The sequence below is a fragment of the Mirounga angustirostris genome, unplaced genomic scaffold, assembly GCF_029215605.1.
Source record: "Mirounga angustirostris isolate CCGP_5_RB_7025 unplaced genomic scaffold, mMirAng1.0.hap1 SCAF_2, whole genome shotgun sequence".
In the NCBI taxonomy this organism is placed as follows: Eukaryota; Metazoa; Chordata; class Mammalia; order Carnivora; family Phocidae; genus Mirounga; species Mirounga angustirostris.
In genome coordinates, this window is record NW_026991710.1 from 11,741,736 (window position 1) to 11,756,760 (window position 15,025).

At 43.7% G+C, this 15,025-nt stretch overlaps 1 protein-coding gene across 11 annotated transcripts in view; it reads left to right on the top strand.

The window, feature by feature from the left end:
- CC2D2A (coiled-coil and C2 domain containing 2A) overlaps window positions 1–15,025 on the top strand; it is a 133,916-nt gene that overhangs the window by 34,699 nt on the left and 84,192 nt on the right. For all 11 annotated transcript variants that reach the window (XR_010409301.1, XM_064584295.1, XM_064584302.1 and 8 more), the window contains 5 exons: window positions 1,865–1,966; window positions 2,717–2,887; window positions 7,911–8,073; window positions 12,585–12,721; window positions 13,354–13,485. Coding sequence is in view for 10 of the 11 variants with exons in the window: in XM_064584295.1 (XP_064440365.1) it covers window positions 1,865–1,966; window positions 2,717–2,887; window positions 7,911–8,073; window positions 12,585–12,721; window positions 13,354–13,485 (705 nt within the window). In the remaining variant the exon portion in view is untranslated. The remainder of the gene's footprint in view (window positions 1–1,864; window positions 1,967–2,716; window positions 2,888–7,910; window positions 8,074–12,584; window positions 12,722–13,353; window positions 13,486–15,025) is intronic.

Consider the following 15,025-nt stretch of genomic DNA (forward strand, 5'->3'; position numbering starts at 1 on the left):
AATGAACAGGAGTTGGGAACTGGGGAGAAAGAAACAGGAGGGAAAGCCCGTTCTGGTGAATGTTACTGAGCTGGCTAATGCTGTGGTGCCCAGGGCTCGATCCTGCCAGGGCCCTGCTGAGGAGAATGTTTCTCAGAATTGCCTGCCTAGGACCTGGAAGAGAGGGTGTTTGTCTCATGGCTTCTGTTCCCAGCAGGATTTGCCCAAGGCTCCTGGCCTTCCTGGTTTTGTCTAAGTCTCAGAATGTCTGAGTGGGTCCTGCAGGCCAGTGATGAGAGCTTGAGATCCTTGGAACAGCTAAAACCAGGTGCTATGAAATTTCACCTGAATGCAACTAGATGTCCAGCCTGACCAGAAGAAAAACCAGAGTATCACTTAGATGTAATCTATCATAATATCAAGTATATATATATATATATATATATATATATATATGCCATTCCCATTTATGTAAAATTCTATGCCTCAGTCTCTAGTCTCTGGCAGACTAAAATAAAACATTTATGGTCATGTGATGTAAATACAAACCAGGGAGATCAAAGACATGTAAAAAGAAAATTAAGAATGTGGTAATAAGACCCACCATGATTGAGCCATAACTGTGGGCATATTTTAGGTGCATTGCTTTACTTGATGCTCAAAACAAGTGTCTAAGCTGTAAGTGGTGGAGTTGGGATTCACAGCCAGGCAGTCAGCCTCCAGAGCCCATGGTTTGATTACTAAGCTAGACAGAATAGCACCTGATATGCCTCAGACAATAAGATTCTAGAAAAGAGATTTCATTTTAGGATGGAGGAGTCTGAGAAAGGAAGTAGCTTTGCATGGTCTGGAAAAACAGGTAGGACTTGGGAAGGATATGTGGGAGGGGCCCAGTGCAAATACACTACATTCCATTTTCACTGATGAAAATTATTCCATGCTGTGACACAAGTCTCAGTCCAGATAATAATAACAAGGTTTCCATCACAGGTAGAATAAATTTGTCCCTTCTTACAATGAAGATCCAGATATACTATTGGAATGGCTTGGAGTTACTCAAAAGGAAGGCTTGGCATTTGGATTGTGCTGGGTGGAAAAGGATAAGTAGCCAGGTTCTGAAAGGGGTGGATTAAAAGCAGAGATGAGGACAGAATGGGAACAACCCTTGGTGGATTGGTCATTACAGGATGAAGGGAACCTCCATAATGAGAATTACCACATGGGGCTATCATAGATAGAATTTGGCTTCCAGGGGGGAGAGCAGATCCAGGGGCTCACAAGGACAGGCCTAGTGCCCTGGAGGGTATATGTCAGATTTATTCACATCCAGGCATTATTGATGCTTTTCTTCATAAATTGTTTGGAAATGGTCCTCTGTGAACTAGATAATCTATTGATTTGTAGAAGAAAAGCATTTGTCATTTTAGGGTCCTTTGAGTATAAAATTTTGTATTTGTTTAGTCTTGAGAGAGACAGAGCTAAGAAAATATTCAGCAACCTTAACCTTCAAATATATTTGACATTTGTAAGCATTTCATTCCTTGGGAATGATGGTCTGCACCAATGGTCAGACAGTTTCCCCTTTGAGAGTTAATGGGCTTGTTTTAGAACATCTTTAGTTTCTTGATTTAAATGTTCTGTCTATCCTGGGACACCTGGGTGTTTCAGTCGGTTGAGCGTCCAATGCTTAATTTAGGCTCAGGTCATGATCTCAGGGTCATGAGATCAAGCCCTGCATCAGGCTCCATGCTCAGCGTGGAGTCGCTTGTCCCTCTCCCTCTGCTCCTCCCCTCACTCATGCGAGCTCTCTCTCTCAAATAAATAAATAAAACCTTTTTAAAATAATAAATAAATGTTCTAGCTATCCTTTTTTCTGCTCATATAGGCAGATGAGGAGGTACAAAGGACTCAAAAAGAAGATGATTCCCAAAGTTACTCAAGAGTAAAATTCTGTGATTCTGTACGAAAAATCAAGCCTAAACCCATGGTGAGAAATCCTGTCTTTTTAAATCATGCATGCTTGAAATCATGTTTTTTGTTTATTTGTTTGTGTTTTCCAAAAATATCCAATGACAGATGCTTATATACGTACCCTGACTCTTATTACCATGGAATATGCAAGAAAAAAGCATGAGAACTGATTCCTACTTTTAAAATGCTAGATCTCAGCAGGAGAGATTAGAATACTGCCTGACTGGGTGAAGGGGGATGCATGGAAGGGTAGGAAATGTTAGCAAAAAGACTATTTTTTCAGCTCTGAAGTTGTACCAGCTTTCATTATGGGAAAAACGGGGGGTATCAACTCAAGAAGAATCAAAACCAAAAAAACCATTTTTTAAAAAAAGTTAACAGACCCCTGGATTGCTCATAATTAAACAAAACTATCTCAGCATTGGTCTATAAAATAATGAATCTACTTTTTGGTATTTTAATCATTTTTTTCAAAAGCTGTTACTGCTGTAAATAATGTATTTATGTGCCTATGAGAATGTTTGCTAGTTTATAAAAAAGTGACTATTAAAATTACTTATTCGAAAAAGCCACCAACTGCCTGTCGCGTGTGTTAAAGTTTGTGACAGGTAATCTCGTACCTTTGACAAAGGTAATGCACTTAGGATACCTAGAATGTGCTTGATGCCACTAACATCAAGCTGCTCTCAGCGAGCTGTGTGACACTTATCTCAGCTTCTCAATTCTCAATAAGATCTAAAATTCTATTGCACGTGCTTCTCCTTAGGTTCCACCTGGCTTCCCTTCTGCCGAAGAAGCCTATAACTTCTTCACTTTCAACTTTGATCCTGAACCAGAGGAATCAGAAGAAAAACCAAAAGCCAAAAACAGAGATGGAATGAACCAAGAGGAGGAGGAAGGAGAGGAAGAAGAGCCTCCTGTGCAAGAACACAAAATGGTATTTAATATTATGATGGTAATGAGGTGAGGGATGATGATGATGTTAATGACCACGATGGTGATGATGATGATGATGATGATGATGATGATGATGATGACATCTTCACCAAAAGGAAAGTGGCTGAGGACAAACCTGCCACCACCACACACAACAGCTCATCCATCCCTTAGTTGAAAGCAATAGGAATACTATGTTCACGGTACTTTCTGTACCCTTTGATTTTACCCCACAATTTGGATAATAAGGACCTTGATTAAATCTATCTATTTCTGGTGGAAAAAGAAAAAAAAAACAGAACAAGGCAGCTTACAGATTTTGCTAGACTCCACACAATGATTACTATTCATCTCATATGCAAAATGTTGGCCTCTCCCAGGCAAATGAATCCTTGCTCTCCTTCTTCCCACAACCTCACAGGTGATTAGCTTTTTGTGCCCCATTCCACACCCAAGCTATGACTCAGACTCTGTGCATGGCACATGTGAGACAAAAGAAAACATCCCATTAAAAAAATGGACAAAGGACTTGAATAAACATCTCTCCAAAGAAGATATACAAATGGCCAATAAGTACAGGAAATACACTTCATATCTCTAATCATTAGGGAACTGCAAATCAAAACCACAATGAGATACCATTTTACACAAATTAGAATGGCTATTGTTAAGAAAGAAAGGAAGGAAAAGAAAGAAAGAAAGACAGAAAGAAAGAAAGAAAGAAAGAAAGAAAGAAAGAAAGAAAGAAAGAAAGACAGACAGAAAGAAAGAAAGAAAGAAAGAAAGAAAGAAAGAAAGAAAGAAAGAAAGAAAGAAAGAAAGAAAGAGGATGCCTGGGTGGCTCAGTTGGTTAAGCGACTGCTTTCGGCTCAGGTAATGATCCTGGAGTCCCGGGATCGAGTCCCGTGTCGGGCTCCCTGCTCTCTCTCTCTCATGTGCTCTCTCTCTCTCATTCTCTCTGTCTCAAATAAATAAATAAAATCTTTAAAAAAAAAAAAGAAAGAAAGAAAGAGAGAAAGAAAGAAAAGAGAAAAGAAAGAAAAAAGAAAAGAAAAGAAAAAGAAAAACGGGCTGGCAAGGATGTAGAGAAATTAGACCCTTGTGCATTGCTGATGGCAACATAAAATGGTGCAGCTGCTATGAAAAGAATGGAAACATGGAATTACTATGTTCTAGCAACTCCATTTCTGGGTATATACGCAAAAGAATAGAAAGCAGGCACTCAAACAGAGACTTGTACACTTAACGCTGAGAGAAGTGTTCTCAACAGCCAAAAGGTAAAAGCAACCCAAGTATCCATCAGCAGATGAATGGATAAACAAAATATGGTATATATATACAATGGAAAATTACTCAGCATTAAAAAGGAAAGAAATTCAGGGAGCCTGGCTTCTCAGTCAGTAGAACATGCAACTCTTGATCTCAAGAGTTGTGAGTTTGAGCCCCACGTTGGATACAGAGTTTACTTTAAAAAAAAAAAAGATTTGGATATGTCAATTATCTCAATAAAACTGAAACAATTTTAAATAAATAACTTTTTTAATTTTTAAAAAGGAAAGAAATTCTAATAGATACAGAAAACACATTTGACAAAATTCAATATCTATTCATGATAAAAACTCTTAAATTAGACATAGAAGGAATGTACCTCAACATAATAAAGATCATCTATGACAAAACCACAGCTAATATACTCAATGATGAAAGGTTGAAGGCTTTTCCTCTAAAATCAGGAGCAAGACAATAGTGCAAATACACTACACCGCAAATATAGTCTCACCGCTCCTATTTCAACATAATACTAGAAGACTTAGCCAGAGCAATCAGGCAAGAAAAAGCAATTAAAAGTATCTGAATTGGAAAAAATAAAATTGTCTCTATTTACAGATGCTTTGATTTTATGTAGAAATAATCCTAGAGACTCAACCAAAAAATTGTTAGATCTAATCAATGAATTCAGTAAAGTTGCAGCATACAAAATTAACATACAAAAGTCAGTGGTGTGGAGTACCTAGGTGTGGCCTAGATGGCTTAGTTGGTTAAGTGTCTGCCTTAGGCTCAGGTCATGATCCCAGGGTCCTGGGATCAAGCCCCACATCAGGCTCCCTGCTCAGCAGGGAGTCTGCTTCTCCTTTTCGCTCTCCCCGGCCCATGCTCTCTCTCTCTCAAATAAATAAGTAAAATCTTTAAAAACAAAAATCAGTAGCGTTTCTTTACAATTACAACAAATTTTCTGAGAATGAAATAAAGAAATTGATCCCATTTACAACAGTATCAAAAACAATAAAATACTTAGGAATAAATTTAACTAAGGAGGTGAAAGACCTGTACTCTGAAAAGTGCTAAGACACTGATGAAAGAAGTCAAAGAAGACACAAAGACATGTAAAGTTATCCCATGTTCATGGATCGAAGAATTAATATTATTAAAATGTCAATACTGCCAAAAGCCATCTGTAGATTCCATGCAATCTCTGTAAAGATTTCAATGATGCTCTTTACAGAAGTAGAAAAAAAAACCACTCCTAAAATTTATGTGGAACCACAAGAGACCCCAAAAGCCAAAGTAATCCTGAGAAGAACAAAGCAGGAGGCATCACACTTTGATTTCAAGCTATACTATAAAGTTGCAGTCATCAAAACAGCATAAAAACAGACAAACAGGCCAGTGGAACAGAATCAAGAGCCCAGAAATAAACCCAAGCACATATGGTCAACTAATATTTGACAAGGGAGCCGAGAATACTCAATGGAGAAAAGACAGTCTCTTCAATAAATGGTGCTGGGATAACTGGATATTCACATGTAAAAGAATGAAAGTGGACCCCTATCTTACACCACTCACAAAAAACTAAATCAAATGGATTAAAGGCTTAAATGTAAGACCTGAAACCATGAAACTCCTGGTGGGGGGGGGGGGGGGTGTCAGGGAACATAGGAAAAAAACTCCTTGACATGGGTCCTGGTAATGAGTTTTTGGATATGACACCTAAGCACAAGCAACAAAATCAAAATGTAATTTTTTACCTAGATTTATGGAAGCTTGGGAGTACTTTCCCTTATTCCATAGTAACTGTTTTACAAATCAATATTCAGCTTGTTCTCACTCTGGAGGTCTCGTGAGGTTACAGACAAGGAGGCCAAGAATGCAATCAGTTGAAAGCTTGACTGGGTCGGGAGGGTTTGCTTCCAAGGTGGCTTACTCTCCTGCCCCACAGGTGCTGGGTGTTGTCAGGAGACCTCCAAGCTGCTTGAGCGTCCTCGTGCCATGACAGCTGATTTCCCCTAAAGCAAAAGATCCAAGAGAAAGCAAAGAGGAAGCCACGGTGCCTTTCCTGACCTTGAGTCAGAAGCTACATACCTGCCCTCATATCCTGCTCATTAGGAGCAAGTAACTAAGTCCGGCCCCCACAGAAAGGGGGGAGAACCAGGGCCCGCTTTTGGAAAGCAGGGCTCTCGACAAATCTGTAGACTTCTGAAATCATGACATAAGACGTGACATGTCTCCACAAGCCACCTCTCCTCCCTTTTGCATGTTTCTCCCCAGAAGCTCTGTGTTCCTAAAACCGCCCTTTGAAATAAATCATGCCCTACCGTGAAGCCCCTTCCCTGTACTCCATGCCCTTGTCTGCTCAGACCCTTTTTCAGTATTTTTATTTTTATTTTTTTAAATTTTATTTTATTATGTTATGTTAATCACCATACATTACATCATTACTTTTTGATGTAGTGTTCCACGATTCATTGTTTTCGTATAACACCCAGTGCTCCATGCAGTACGTGCCCACCTTAATACCCATCACCGGCCTAACCCATCCCCCCACTCCCCTCCCCTCTAGAACCCTCAGTTTGTTTCTCAGAGTCCGTAGTCTCTTGTGGTTCATCTCTCCCTCCAATTTCCCCCCCACTTCATTTTTCCCTTCCCTCTACTCAAAGTGGATTTAGTCTTTCTGGCAGAGGTTTTAGATCCTGTGTAGCCCTCCTAGTCTGTCTTCTCTGCAGTTTTTCTCCGTCTGTCTGCTCACCACAAAGCCAAAAGGGGGCACAAGCGAGAAAAAAATCACACACTGAAATTAGGGCACTTTTCTTTTTTACTTTTTTGAAGTTTTTGGCATTCTGTGTCCTCAAGTTGTCCTGGGAGCTTGGTTACCATATAGATTTACTTCCCCTTCTCATTGTTTGATTTATTTGGGAGGAAATATGAAGAGGCAGGTAGCGAGGCTAGCACCTGGGCAAATCTCCACAGGATGTTAAAGGTTGTTGCTCATAAATGGGCACCAGGCTTTAATTTAAAAAAAAAAAAAAAAAAGAAGGAGGAGGAGAAAGAGAAGAAGGAGAAAAGTAAGGAGGAGATGAGAAGAAGAAGAAAGAAAAGGAGTAAAAGGTCGGAAAATATTCAAACAAAATTAACATGCCGCAGCTAGCATTTGTGATGACAGACCCAGTGCTTGGGATTTTTATGTGCGTCCGTTAATTCTATCCTCACAAAAGCCTAAGAGGTAAGTAAGCTCTGTTAATATCCACATCTTACAGTGGAGAAAACCAAGGATAAGGACAGCAGGTAAGTCCCCCAAAGTCCCGCCAGCAATGTGGGTGGAGCTGGGCTGCATGTGTGGACGCTGAGCAGAGTGTGGACGCTGCTTACAGGGTCTTACCCTGGGGTCGGTGCCGGGGGGAAGGTTAACATACCATGTAACTTCTGAGCCCGAGGACGTGAAGTAAATGTGGAAGAATACACACCCTCAAAGGAGGCCAGAGTTGAGATTTCGATTGCTTTGCCCAGCACATCTCTTCTGACTTCCGCCCATTCTGATTTTGAGATTTTCCGAACATGTGGAAGAGTGAAAAACAAAGAAAACCTGCTTGGGGAACATGAAAGGCTATCGAGTTTTATGCTTTCGTTTAAAAAAAGATAAAAGGAAAAGAGCACTGTCTTGTAAGTTGTCTAGTGAGTTTAATGCCATTGTTTTTCTAAGCAGACTCATAATCGTGGCGTGATTTTTCTTACTGTTTAATGTAATACAGGATGAGGAAGAGCTGCTTAGTGCTAAGGATGACGAGGATTTTCTACTGGGCTTAGACCACGCAGCTGAGGATTTTGTGGTAGTCAGACCTGCAGATTATGAAAGCATCCATGTTCGACTGCAGATGGAAAAAGAACTCCTGTTCGTACCCAGTAGGCTGACAGGTACTTGCTCTTTTTGCCTTTCTGCTCAGCTTGGGCATCTTCGTTTTCCTTTATGAGACATACAGCTGGTGTCTGAGGATGTCCAATTTCCATGGCAGATCCCAGTTTCTAATCTGAGTTAGTCATCAAGAAATATCTTCAGATTAAAAAACAACAAAGAACATGAGAAAGTGCCCATTGAAAAACTCTCACTAATAGAATAGCAAAAGGAACACCTGGATGTTGTGGGGGGTCGCCTCATCGAATTGGCGACCAGTTCTGGGGGCAGAGAACCTGAGAGACTCTGAGATTCAGGCTGTGAGAAAGAAAATCTCTCTGTTTCATCCTCTACTCACTCTCAACCCTGCTAGAACACTTCTGTGACCAGATGTGTGGGGGGTTTTCCCCACACCAACCAATTCTCCAACACAAGCTGTATATCCTACAATTCAGATCTGACACTTATACCCAGAGTCAGCACAGACCCCACAAGTTAAGGGCTCCATCCCACAAGACTACCCTCTATTTAGACAGCAATCACAAGTAGTGGGTCCCCAGGTTATCCATACTTCTATTCAATTTTGCCACAAATTGGGGGTTCCATGACCACCCTCCTCAGGTTCGATAATTTGTTCTAACAGCACATAGTAATCAGAGAAACACTTATATTTAACTGGTTTATCATATAATAAAGGATATGGGGGCGCCTGGGGTTAAGCGTCTGCCTTCAGCTCAGGTCATAATCCCAGAGTCCTGGGATTGAGCCCCATGTTGCTCAGAGGGGAGTCTGCTTCTGCCTCTCCCTCTGCCTGCCATTCCCCCTGCTTGTGTTCTCTCATTCTCTCTTGCTCTCAAATAAATAAATAAAATCTTAAAAAAAAAAAAAAAAAAAGAGGATATGAGAGAGCACACAGATGAAGAGATTCGTAGGGCAAGGCATGTGAGAAGGGGCGTGGAGCTTCCATCCCCTCTCCAGGTCCCTCCCAGCACTCCATGTGTTCATTGACCAGGAAGCTCTCCAAACCCCTTCAGCTAGGATTTTTATGGAGGCTTCTTATGTCAACATGAGCGACCAAGTCATTGCCATTGGTGATTAATGAACTCTCTAGTCCCTCTCTTCTCCTGGAGGTGGGGGTGGAGGACAGCAGTGGCTGAAAGTCCCAACTGTCTACTCACAGGGCTGGTTCCCCTGTCTGCCAGCACCATCCTGAGACTATCGAGGAGCCCCCAGCCGCCAGGCATCTCAGTAGCGTGCAAAAAGATATGATCACTTCAGAGATTCTGAGGGAGGTACAAAGCAGGTTGGCTGAGGTCCCTCAGGGGGCAATGGCCAGGGTATTAAAGCAGATTAACTCCTAGTGACTGCCCTTGCTTCGTTTCTGCCCTGGGTTTCCCTTTGCTCTTTTTTCCCTTGGAATTTTCTTTCCTCCGGAGAGTGCCTGAAGGACCTCCCCAGTTAGTTAGCTGGTAGTTCACGCTTAAAATGGGAGTCCCCAGGAGAGCCCCGCAGGCTGGGAAGGGGGGCTGCACGCACCTTACGTGGGAGTTGGATTTCTTTTCATTTGTCATGTTCTGAGTTCCAATTAAATGCCAAGCCAAGGATAAATTATTCTTCCTTTTTGATAGATCATTTTGAATCATATATGGTTCAAAGTATTGGGATTTCTTGGACATCTCAGGTTTCCTTTTAAAGTAGGTAGCTGGGAAAGGCGCCCAAAGGTTACAGCTTCGCCGTAACAATGACAGGGAACGCACTCCGTACCCTTCCTCCGCCAGGTTCCTTTTTTTTTTTTTTTAATTTTATTATGTTATGTTAGTCACCACATAATACATCATTGGTTTTCGATGTAGTGATCCACGATCCATTGTTTTCGTATAACACCCAGTGCTCCATGCAGTATGTGCCCTCCTTAATACCCATCACCGGGCTAACCAATACCCCCTCCCCCCTCCCCTCTAAAACCTTGTTTGTTTCTCGGAGTCCATAGTCTCTCATGGTTCATCTCTCCCTCCAATTCCCCCCCCCATTTTTCCCTTCCTTCTCCTAATGTCCTCCATGCTATTCCTTATGTTCCACAAATAAGTGAAACCATATGATAATTGACTTTCTCTGCTTGACTGACTTCACTTAGCATAATCTCCTCCAGTCCCATCCATGTTGATGTAAAAGTTGGGTATTCACCCTTGCTGATGGCTGAGTAATATTCCATTGTATATACGGACCACATCTTCTCTATCCATTCATCTGTTGAAGGGCATCTCGGCTCTCTCCACAGTTTGGCTATTGCGGACGCTGCCAGGTTCCTTTCTAAGCACTTGATGTGTGTCAACTCACCTAGCCCCACACCAGGGCTGGACAAGTGTTCTTTCTCATGCCCATTTTACAGATGAAAAAGCAGAAGCCCAGAGAAGTTAGGGAACTAGTCCAACGCCACAAAGCTAGTGACAGGAAGGAGGCAGGGTTCTGACCTGGGAGGCCAGCAGCAGAGGGCACACACCGGGCACAATGCGTCCTGATGCTCCTTGGGGGTTTGGAGAAATGCACCGGCCGCAGCCTCGGCCAAGGAGGAGCGCCGTCACCTTGTGTCTGTGCTCAGAGGTCTCACTGTCAGGCCTGTCCCTGGAGCCCCCTGGGCTGGGAGTGGAGGTTAGACCCCAGGGGCTGGCTCAGACTGGGGGCTGGGGTGAGAGGGGAGCGCGTGGAAGAGGCTTCAGGAGCCCCCGCTGCACCCGGCACCTGCTCTGAGTGAGGAATCCAAGCACCGGTCCTTCTCCCCACCTCGCTCCGGTCCAGAGGGGAGGCAACCCCTGGCCTAGCAAACCAAAGCTGGGGAGCCCCACTGCCCCAGCTCCTCCTCCCTGAGGTATGACCTTGAGCAAGCTCCTTCATTCTCGGTGCCTCGCCTGAAAACGGAGGAAATGAAACAATCCTACATCATCATGACTCTGGGCGTTTCTTCCCTTGAGCACTGAGCAAATAGCCTGAGCGAAGCGTCTGTGTGTTGACCAGCACACAGCAGGGGATCAAGAGTAATAATGTTTCTGGGGCACCTGGGTGGCTCAGTCGGTTAAGCGACTGCCTTCGGCTCGGGTCGTGATCCTGGAGTCCCGGGATCGAGTCCTGCATCGGGCTCCCTGCTCGGCGGGGGGTCTGCTTCTCCCTCTGACCCTCTTCCCTCTCGTGCTCTCTGTCTCTCATTCTCTCTCTCTCAAATAAATGAATAAAATCTTAAAAAAAAAAAAAAGAGTAATAATGTTTCTGTTATCAGTGCTGTTCTTGTTGCTGCTTGGAGAGTGGTTGCCAAAGCAGAGTGTGTTCGCCCCGGGGACGCAGGAAGCAAACCTCAAGTCTTCTATTGGGGCGTATTTCTAATCTCGTCCTTTCCTGATTTAACTGTGCATGTACAATAGTGTGTCCACAACCAGTGAACACGTAGAGTGAGTGAGTGCTCAAAAACGTTTCCATGAAAACCTTCGAGGACAGCTGGATTAGTGCCTGCTACCTAGCCATGTGAATGGAGGGGCGGGGAGCAGACCCCCATGTTTGCTCAGGTTGGCCGCATGTTGTCTCCGGACTCCGAGGTCCATTTTTCCAAGAACGCTGGTATTAGTTGTTTTGTGTGGGTGAGTTTGGGAAGCAAAGTGACCAAATGGCCACACAGGAAAATTAGCAGATTCGGGGATTTGGCAAGGTTTGGAGTGAGATCATTAGAAACAAAAGAGACTCTCCACCTTTCCTTATTAACTCCCAGATTACCTCCGGACACTCACAGTTCCCCTGGCTTCTTCTCTTATTTTCTCCTCTGGCCTACTCTGCCCAAGCAGGCCCAGGGATCTTTCCAGAACTGAAAATCCACTCGGTCACTCCCCAGGTAGAGCCTTCAGGGGCCCAACCCCCTGACCAAAACCCAAGCTGCTGGTGACCTGCAGGGCCCTCCCTCCGCCCTGCCCCTGCCCACCACCCCACAGTGCCCAGTGTTACCCCACTCCATGCCCTCGGGGGTCCCCCATCCCGGGCTCCTTCCCTCTCGACCTTCACGAGTTGGTATAAACACAAGGCCTCCTGAGAAAAGCCTCCCTCCCTGCTCTATCTCTTCTATCCTCTTTTTAACTTTTTAACTTACAAAGCATTTTCTCACACTTTACCTCATTTAATTCTCCCAAGAACCCAGTGAGTAGATATCATCATCCTTTTTGCACAGAAGGAAAGCATTCCAAGCAGTGCCAGGCCCGGCTTCGTTCGGCCAGCGAGCGAGCCGCCCAGCAGGCCCTCTGATGTGAATACCGCCCTCCCCACAGTAGGCCACACTGGTGAGCGAGGTGCGGAGTCCTGTCATGGTTCTACAGCGTGATACTGCGGGTGAACACATTCCTCTTGTCCTTGGTTCTGCTTCTGGAAATTAAGATGGGGGCCTTGGCAGCTTCCAGGAATACAAATGAAATTTCCAGTGGTTGTTTTGGTTCAGCACATCGCAGTTTGAAATGTGTAGGTTGGCACTAACGTTGCTTGTATTTATTTATGTACTACCTAGTGCCTACGTATAAAAAGCTTCCCGAGAATGTGCAGCCCCGATTTCTGGAAGACGAAGGCCTTTATGCTGGGGCAAGACCTGAGGTGCCCCGCGCCTGTCAGAACATCATGGAGAACAGGCTGCTGACTCAGGAGCCCGTAAGCGCGCGCGCAGCCCCGTCCCACCGGTAGCCCCTGGGCATCTCTGGGTCAGAGCTGCTTCTTCCTGTCCCGGGCAGTCAGCACACCCTCAGGCTCAGTTCCTCCTGTCTACAGACAGTGGTTCAATTTTTTTTTTTTTTTTTTTTTTTTAATTTGTCTCTCAGTATGTTTGGTGATCCTCAAACCACATACCCTCTCCCCTGCTCAAAGGCCGTCTTCTGCTGGCCGGGCTTGGGATTCTCCTGCTGAGTCAGATGTCGGGGACTTTTTCACAATTCACGGAAATGCTTAACTGTCCACAGATGGAATGTTCTCAGTTGTATTTCTCCTATCGTTTTTTTCCCCTAATTTTTAATGAATAGAAAATACACTTTTTTAAGCACTCTGTAAGCTTTTTGTTATGCTTTTTTTGGAGGGGAGTGAGGACTATAACTTAAATTCACTGTGGGGGCGTTAGTGAAGACTCAGTTGCTAATGGAAATGAAGCTTTTAAAGATCTGTCGGGACAAGGGAAGGTGCATGAGATGTGTGTGTCCAGCCAGAGTTTTCTTGCAGTTGTTGTTTATTTTGTAAACCATTTTCTATCCAGTTACAAGAAAATGGTGTTCTTCCCTCTGCTTAATCTGCAGGGAAGAAAGTGGTTTGGAGATGACGGGAAAATCCTAGCACTGCCAAACCCCACCAAGGGGTTTCCTTCGAGACCACCACTGCTGACACAGGAGCAAGACGTTAAGGCAGAACTTGAAACACTGTATAAAAAGGTAAGCCCACCTCCCCATTTTTGATGCATGAAGGTGCTTGAAAGTGCTTTGCTCTTTGAATAGCTTGGGGTACTAAATTCGTAACATTCTACTTTGGTTGTTGTTGGTTTTTTTTAAGTTCACTACCTTACACATAAAGAACAAACAGCAGGTGTATTATATAAGAGCGAGTCGGCTATGCTCACCTAATCCTTTCTTAAAGAAGGCCTCGTTCCCAGGTAGGAATGGCTAAGTCAGTGACTTTATTTGCATATCCAAGTTAGCTGGCCTTATTTTTCTTCTTTGTTCTCTGCGTTCTCACAGATGCTGCAAGATTATTTCCCACTCATTGTCTCTTTATTATATAACTGGAGATTTTTCTCTCTTTTCTTAAAGATTTATTTATTTATTTTGAGAGAGAGTACCAGCAGGGGGAGGGGCAGAGAGAAAGGGAGAGAGAGAGAAGCTCAACCAGACTCCCCACTGAGCATGGAGCCTGAGGGGGCTCGATCCTACAGCCCTGAGATCATGACCTGAGCCAAAATCAAGAGTCGGCTGCCTAACTGACAGAGCCACCCAGGCTCCCCCAACTGGAGGTTTTCTATCCTTGCAAATCCTTTTCTTTTTTTTTTTATTTTTTTTATTGTTATGTTAATCCCCATACATTACATCATTAGTTTTAGATGTAGTGTTCCATGATTCATTGTTTGTGCATAACACCCAGTGCTCCATGCAGAACATGCCCTCTTTAATACCCATCACCAAGCTAACCCATCCTCCCACCCCCCTCCCCTCTAGAACCCTCAGTTTGTTTTTCAGAGTCCATCGTCTCTCATGGTTCGTCTACCCCTCCGATTCCCCCCCCCCTTCATTCTTCCCCTCCTGCTATCTTCTTTTTTTTTTTCTTAACATATATTGCATTATTTGTTTCAGAGGTACAGATCTGAGATTCAACAGTCTTGCACAATTCACAGTGCTTACCAGAGCACATACCCTCCCCAGTGTCTATCACCCAGTCACCCCATCCCTCCCACCCCACCCCCCACTCCAGCAACCCTCAGTTTGTTTCCTGCGATTAAGAATTCCTCATATCAGTGAGGTCATATGATACATGTCTTTCTCTGTTTGACTTATTTCGCTCAGCATAATACCCTCCAGTTCCATCCACATCGTTGCAAATGGCAAGATCTCATTCCTTTTGATGGCTGCATAATATTCCATTGTATATATATACCACATCTTCTTTATCCATTCATCTGTCAATGGACATCTTGGCTCTTTCCACAGTTTGGCTATTGTGGACATTGCTGCTATAAACATCGGGGTGCACATACCCTTTCAGATCCCTACTTTTGTATCTTTGGGGTAAATACCCAGTAGTGCAATTGCTGGATCATATGGTAGCTCTATTTTCAACTTTTTGAGGAACCTCCATACTGTTTTCTAGAGTGGCTACACCAGCTTGCATTCCCACCAACAGTGTAGGAGGGTTCCCCTTTCTCTGCATCCCCGCCAAGATCTGTCCTTTCCTGACTTGTTAATTTTAGCCATTCTGACTGGT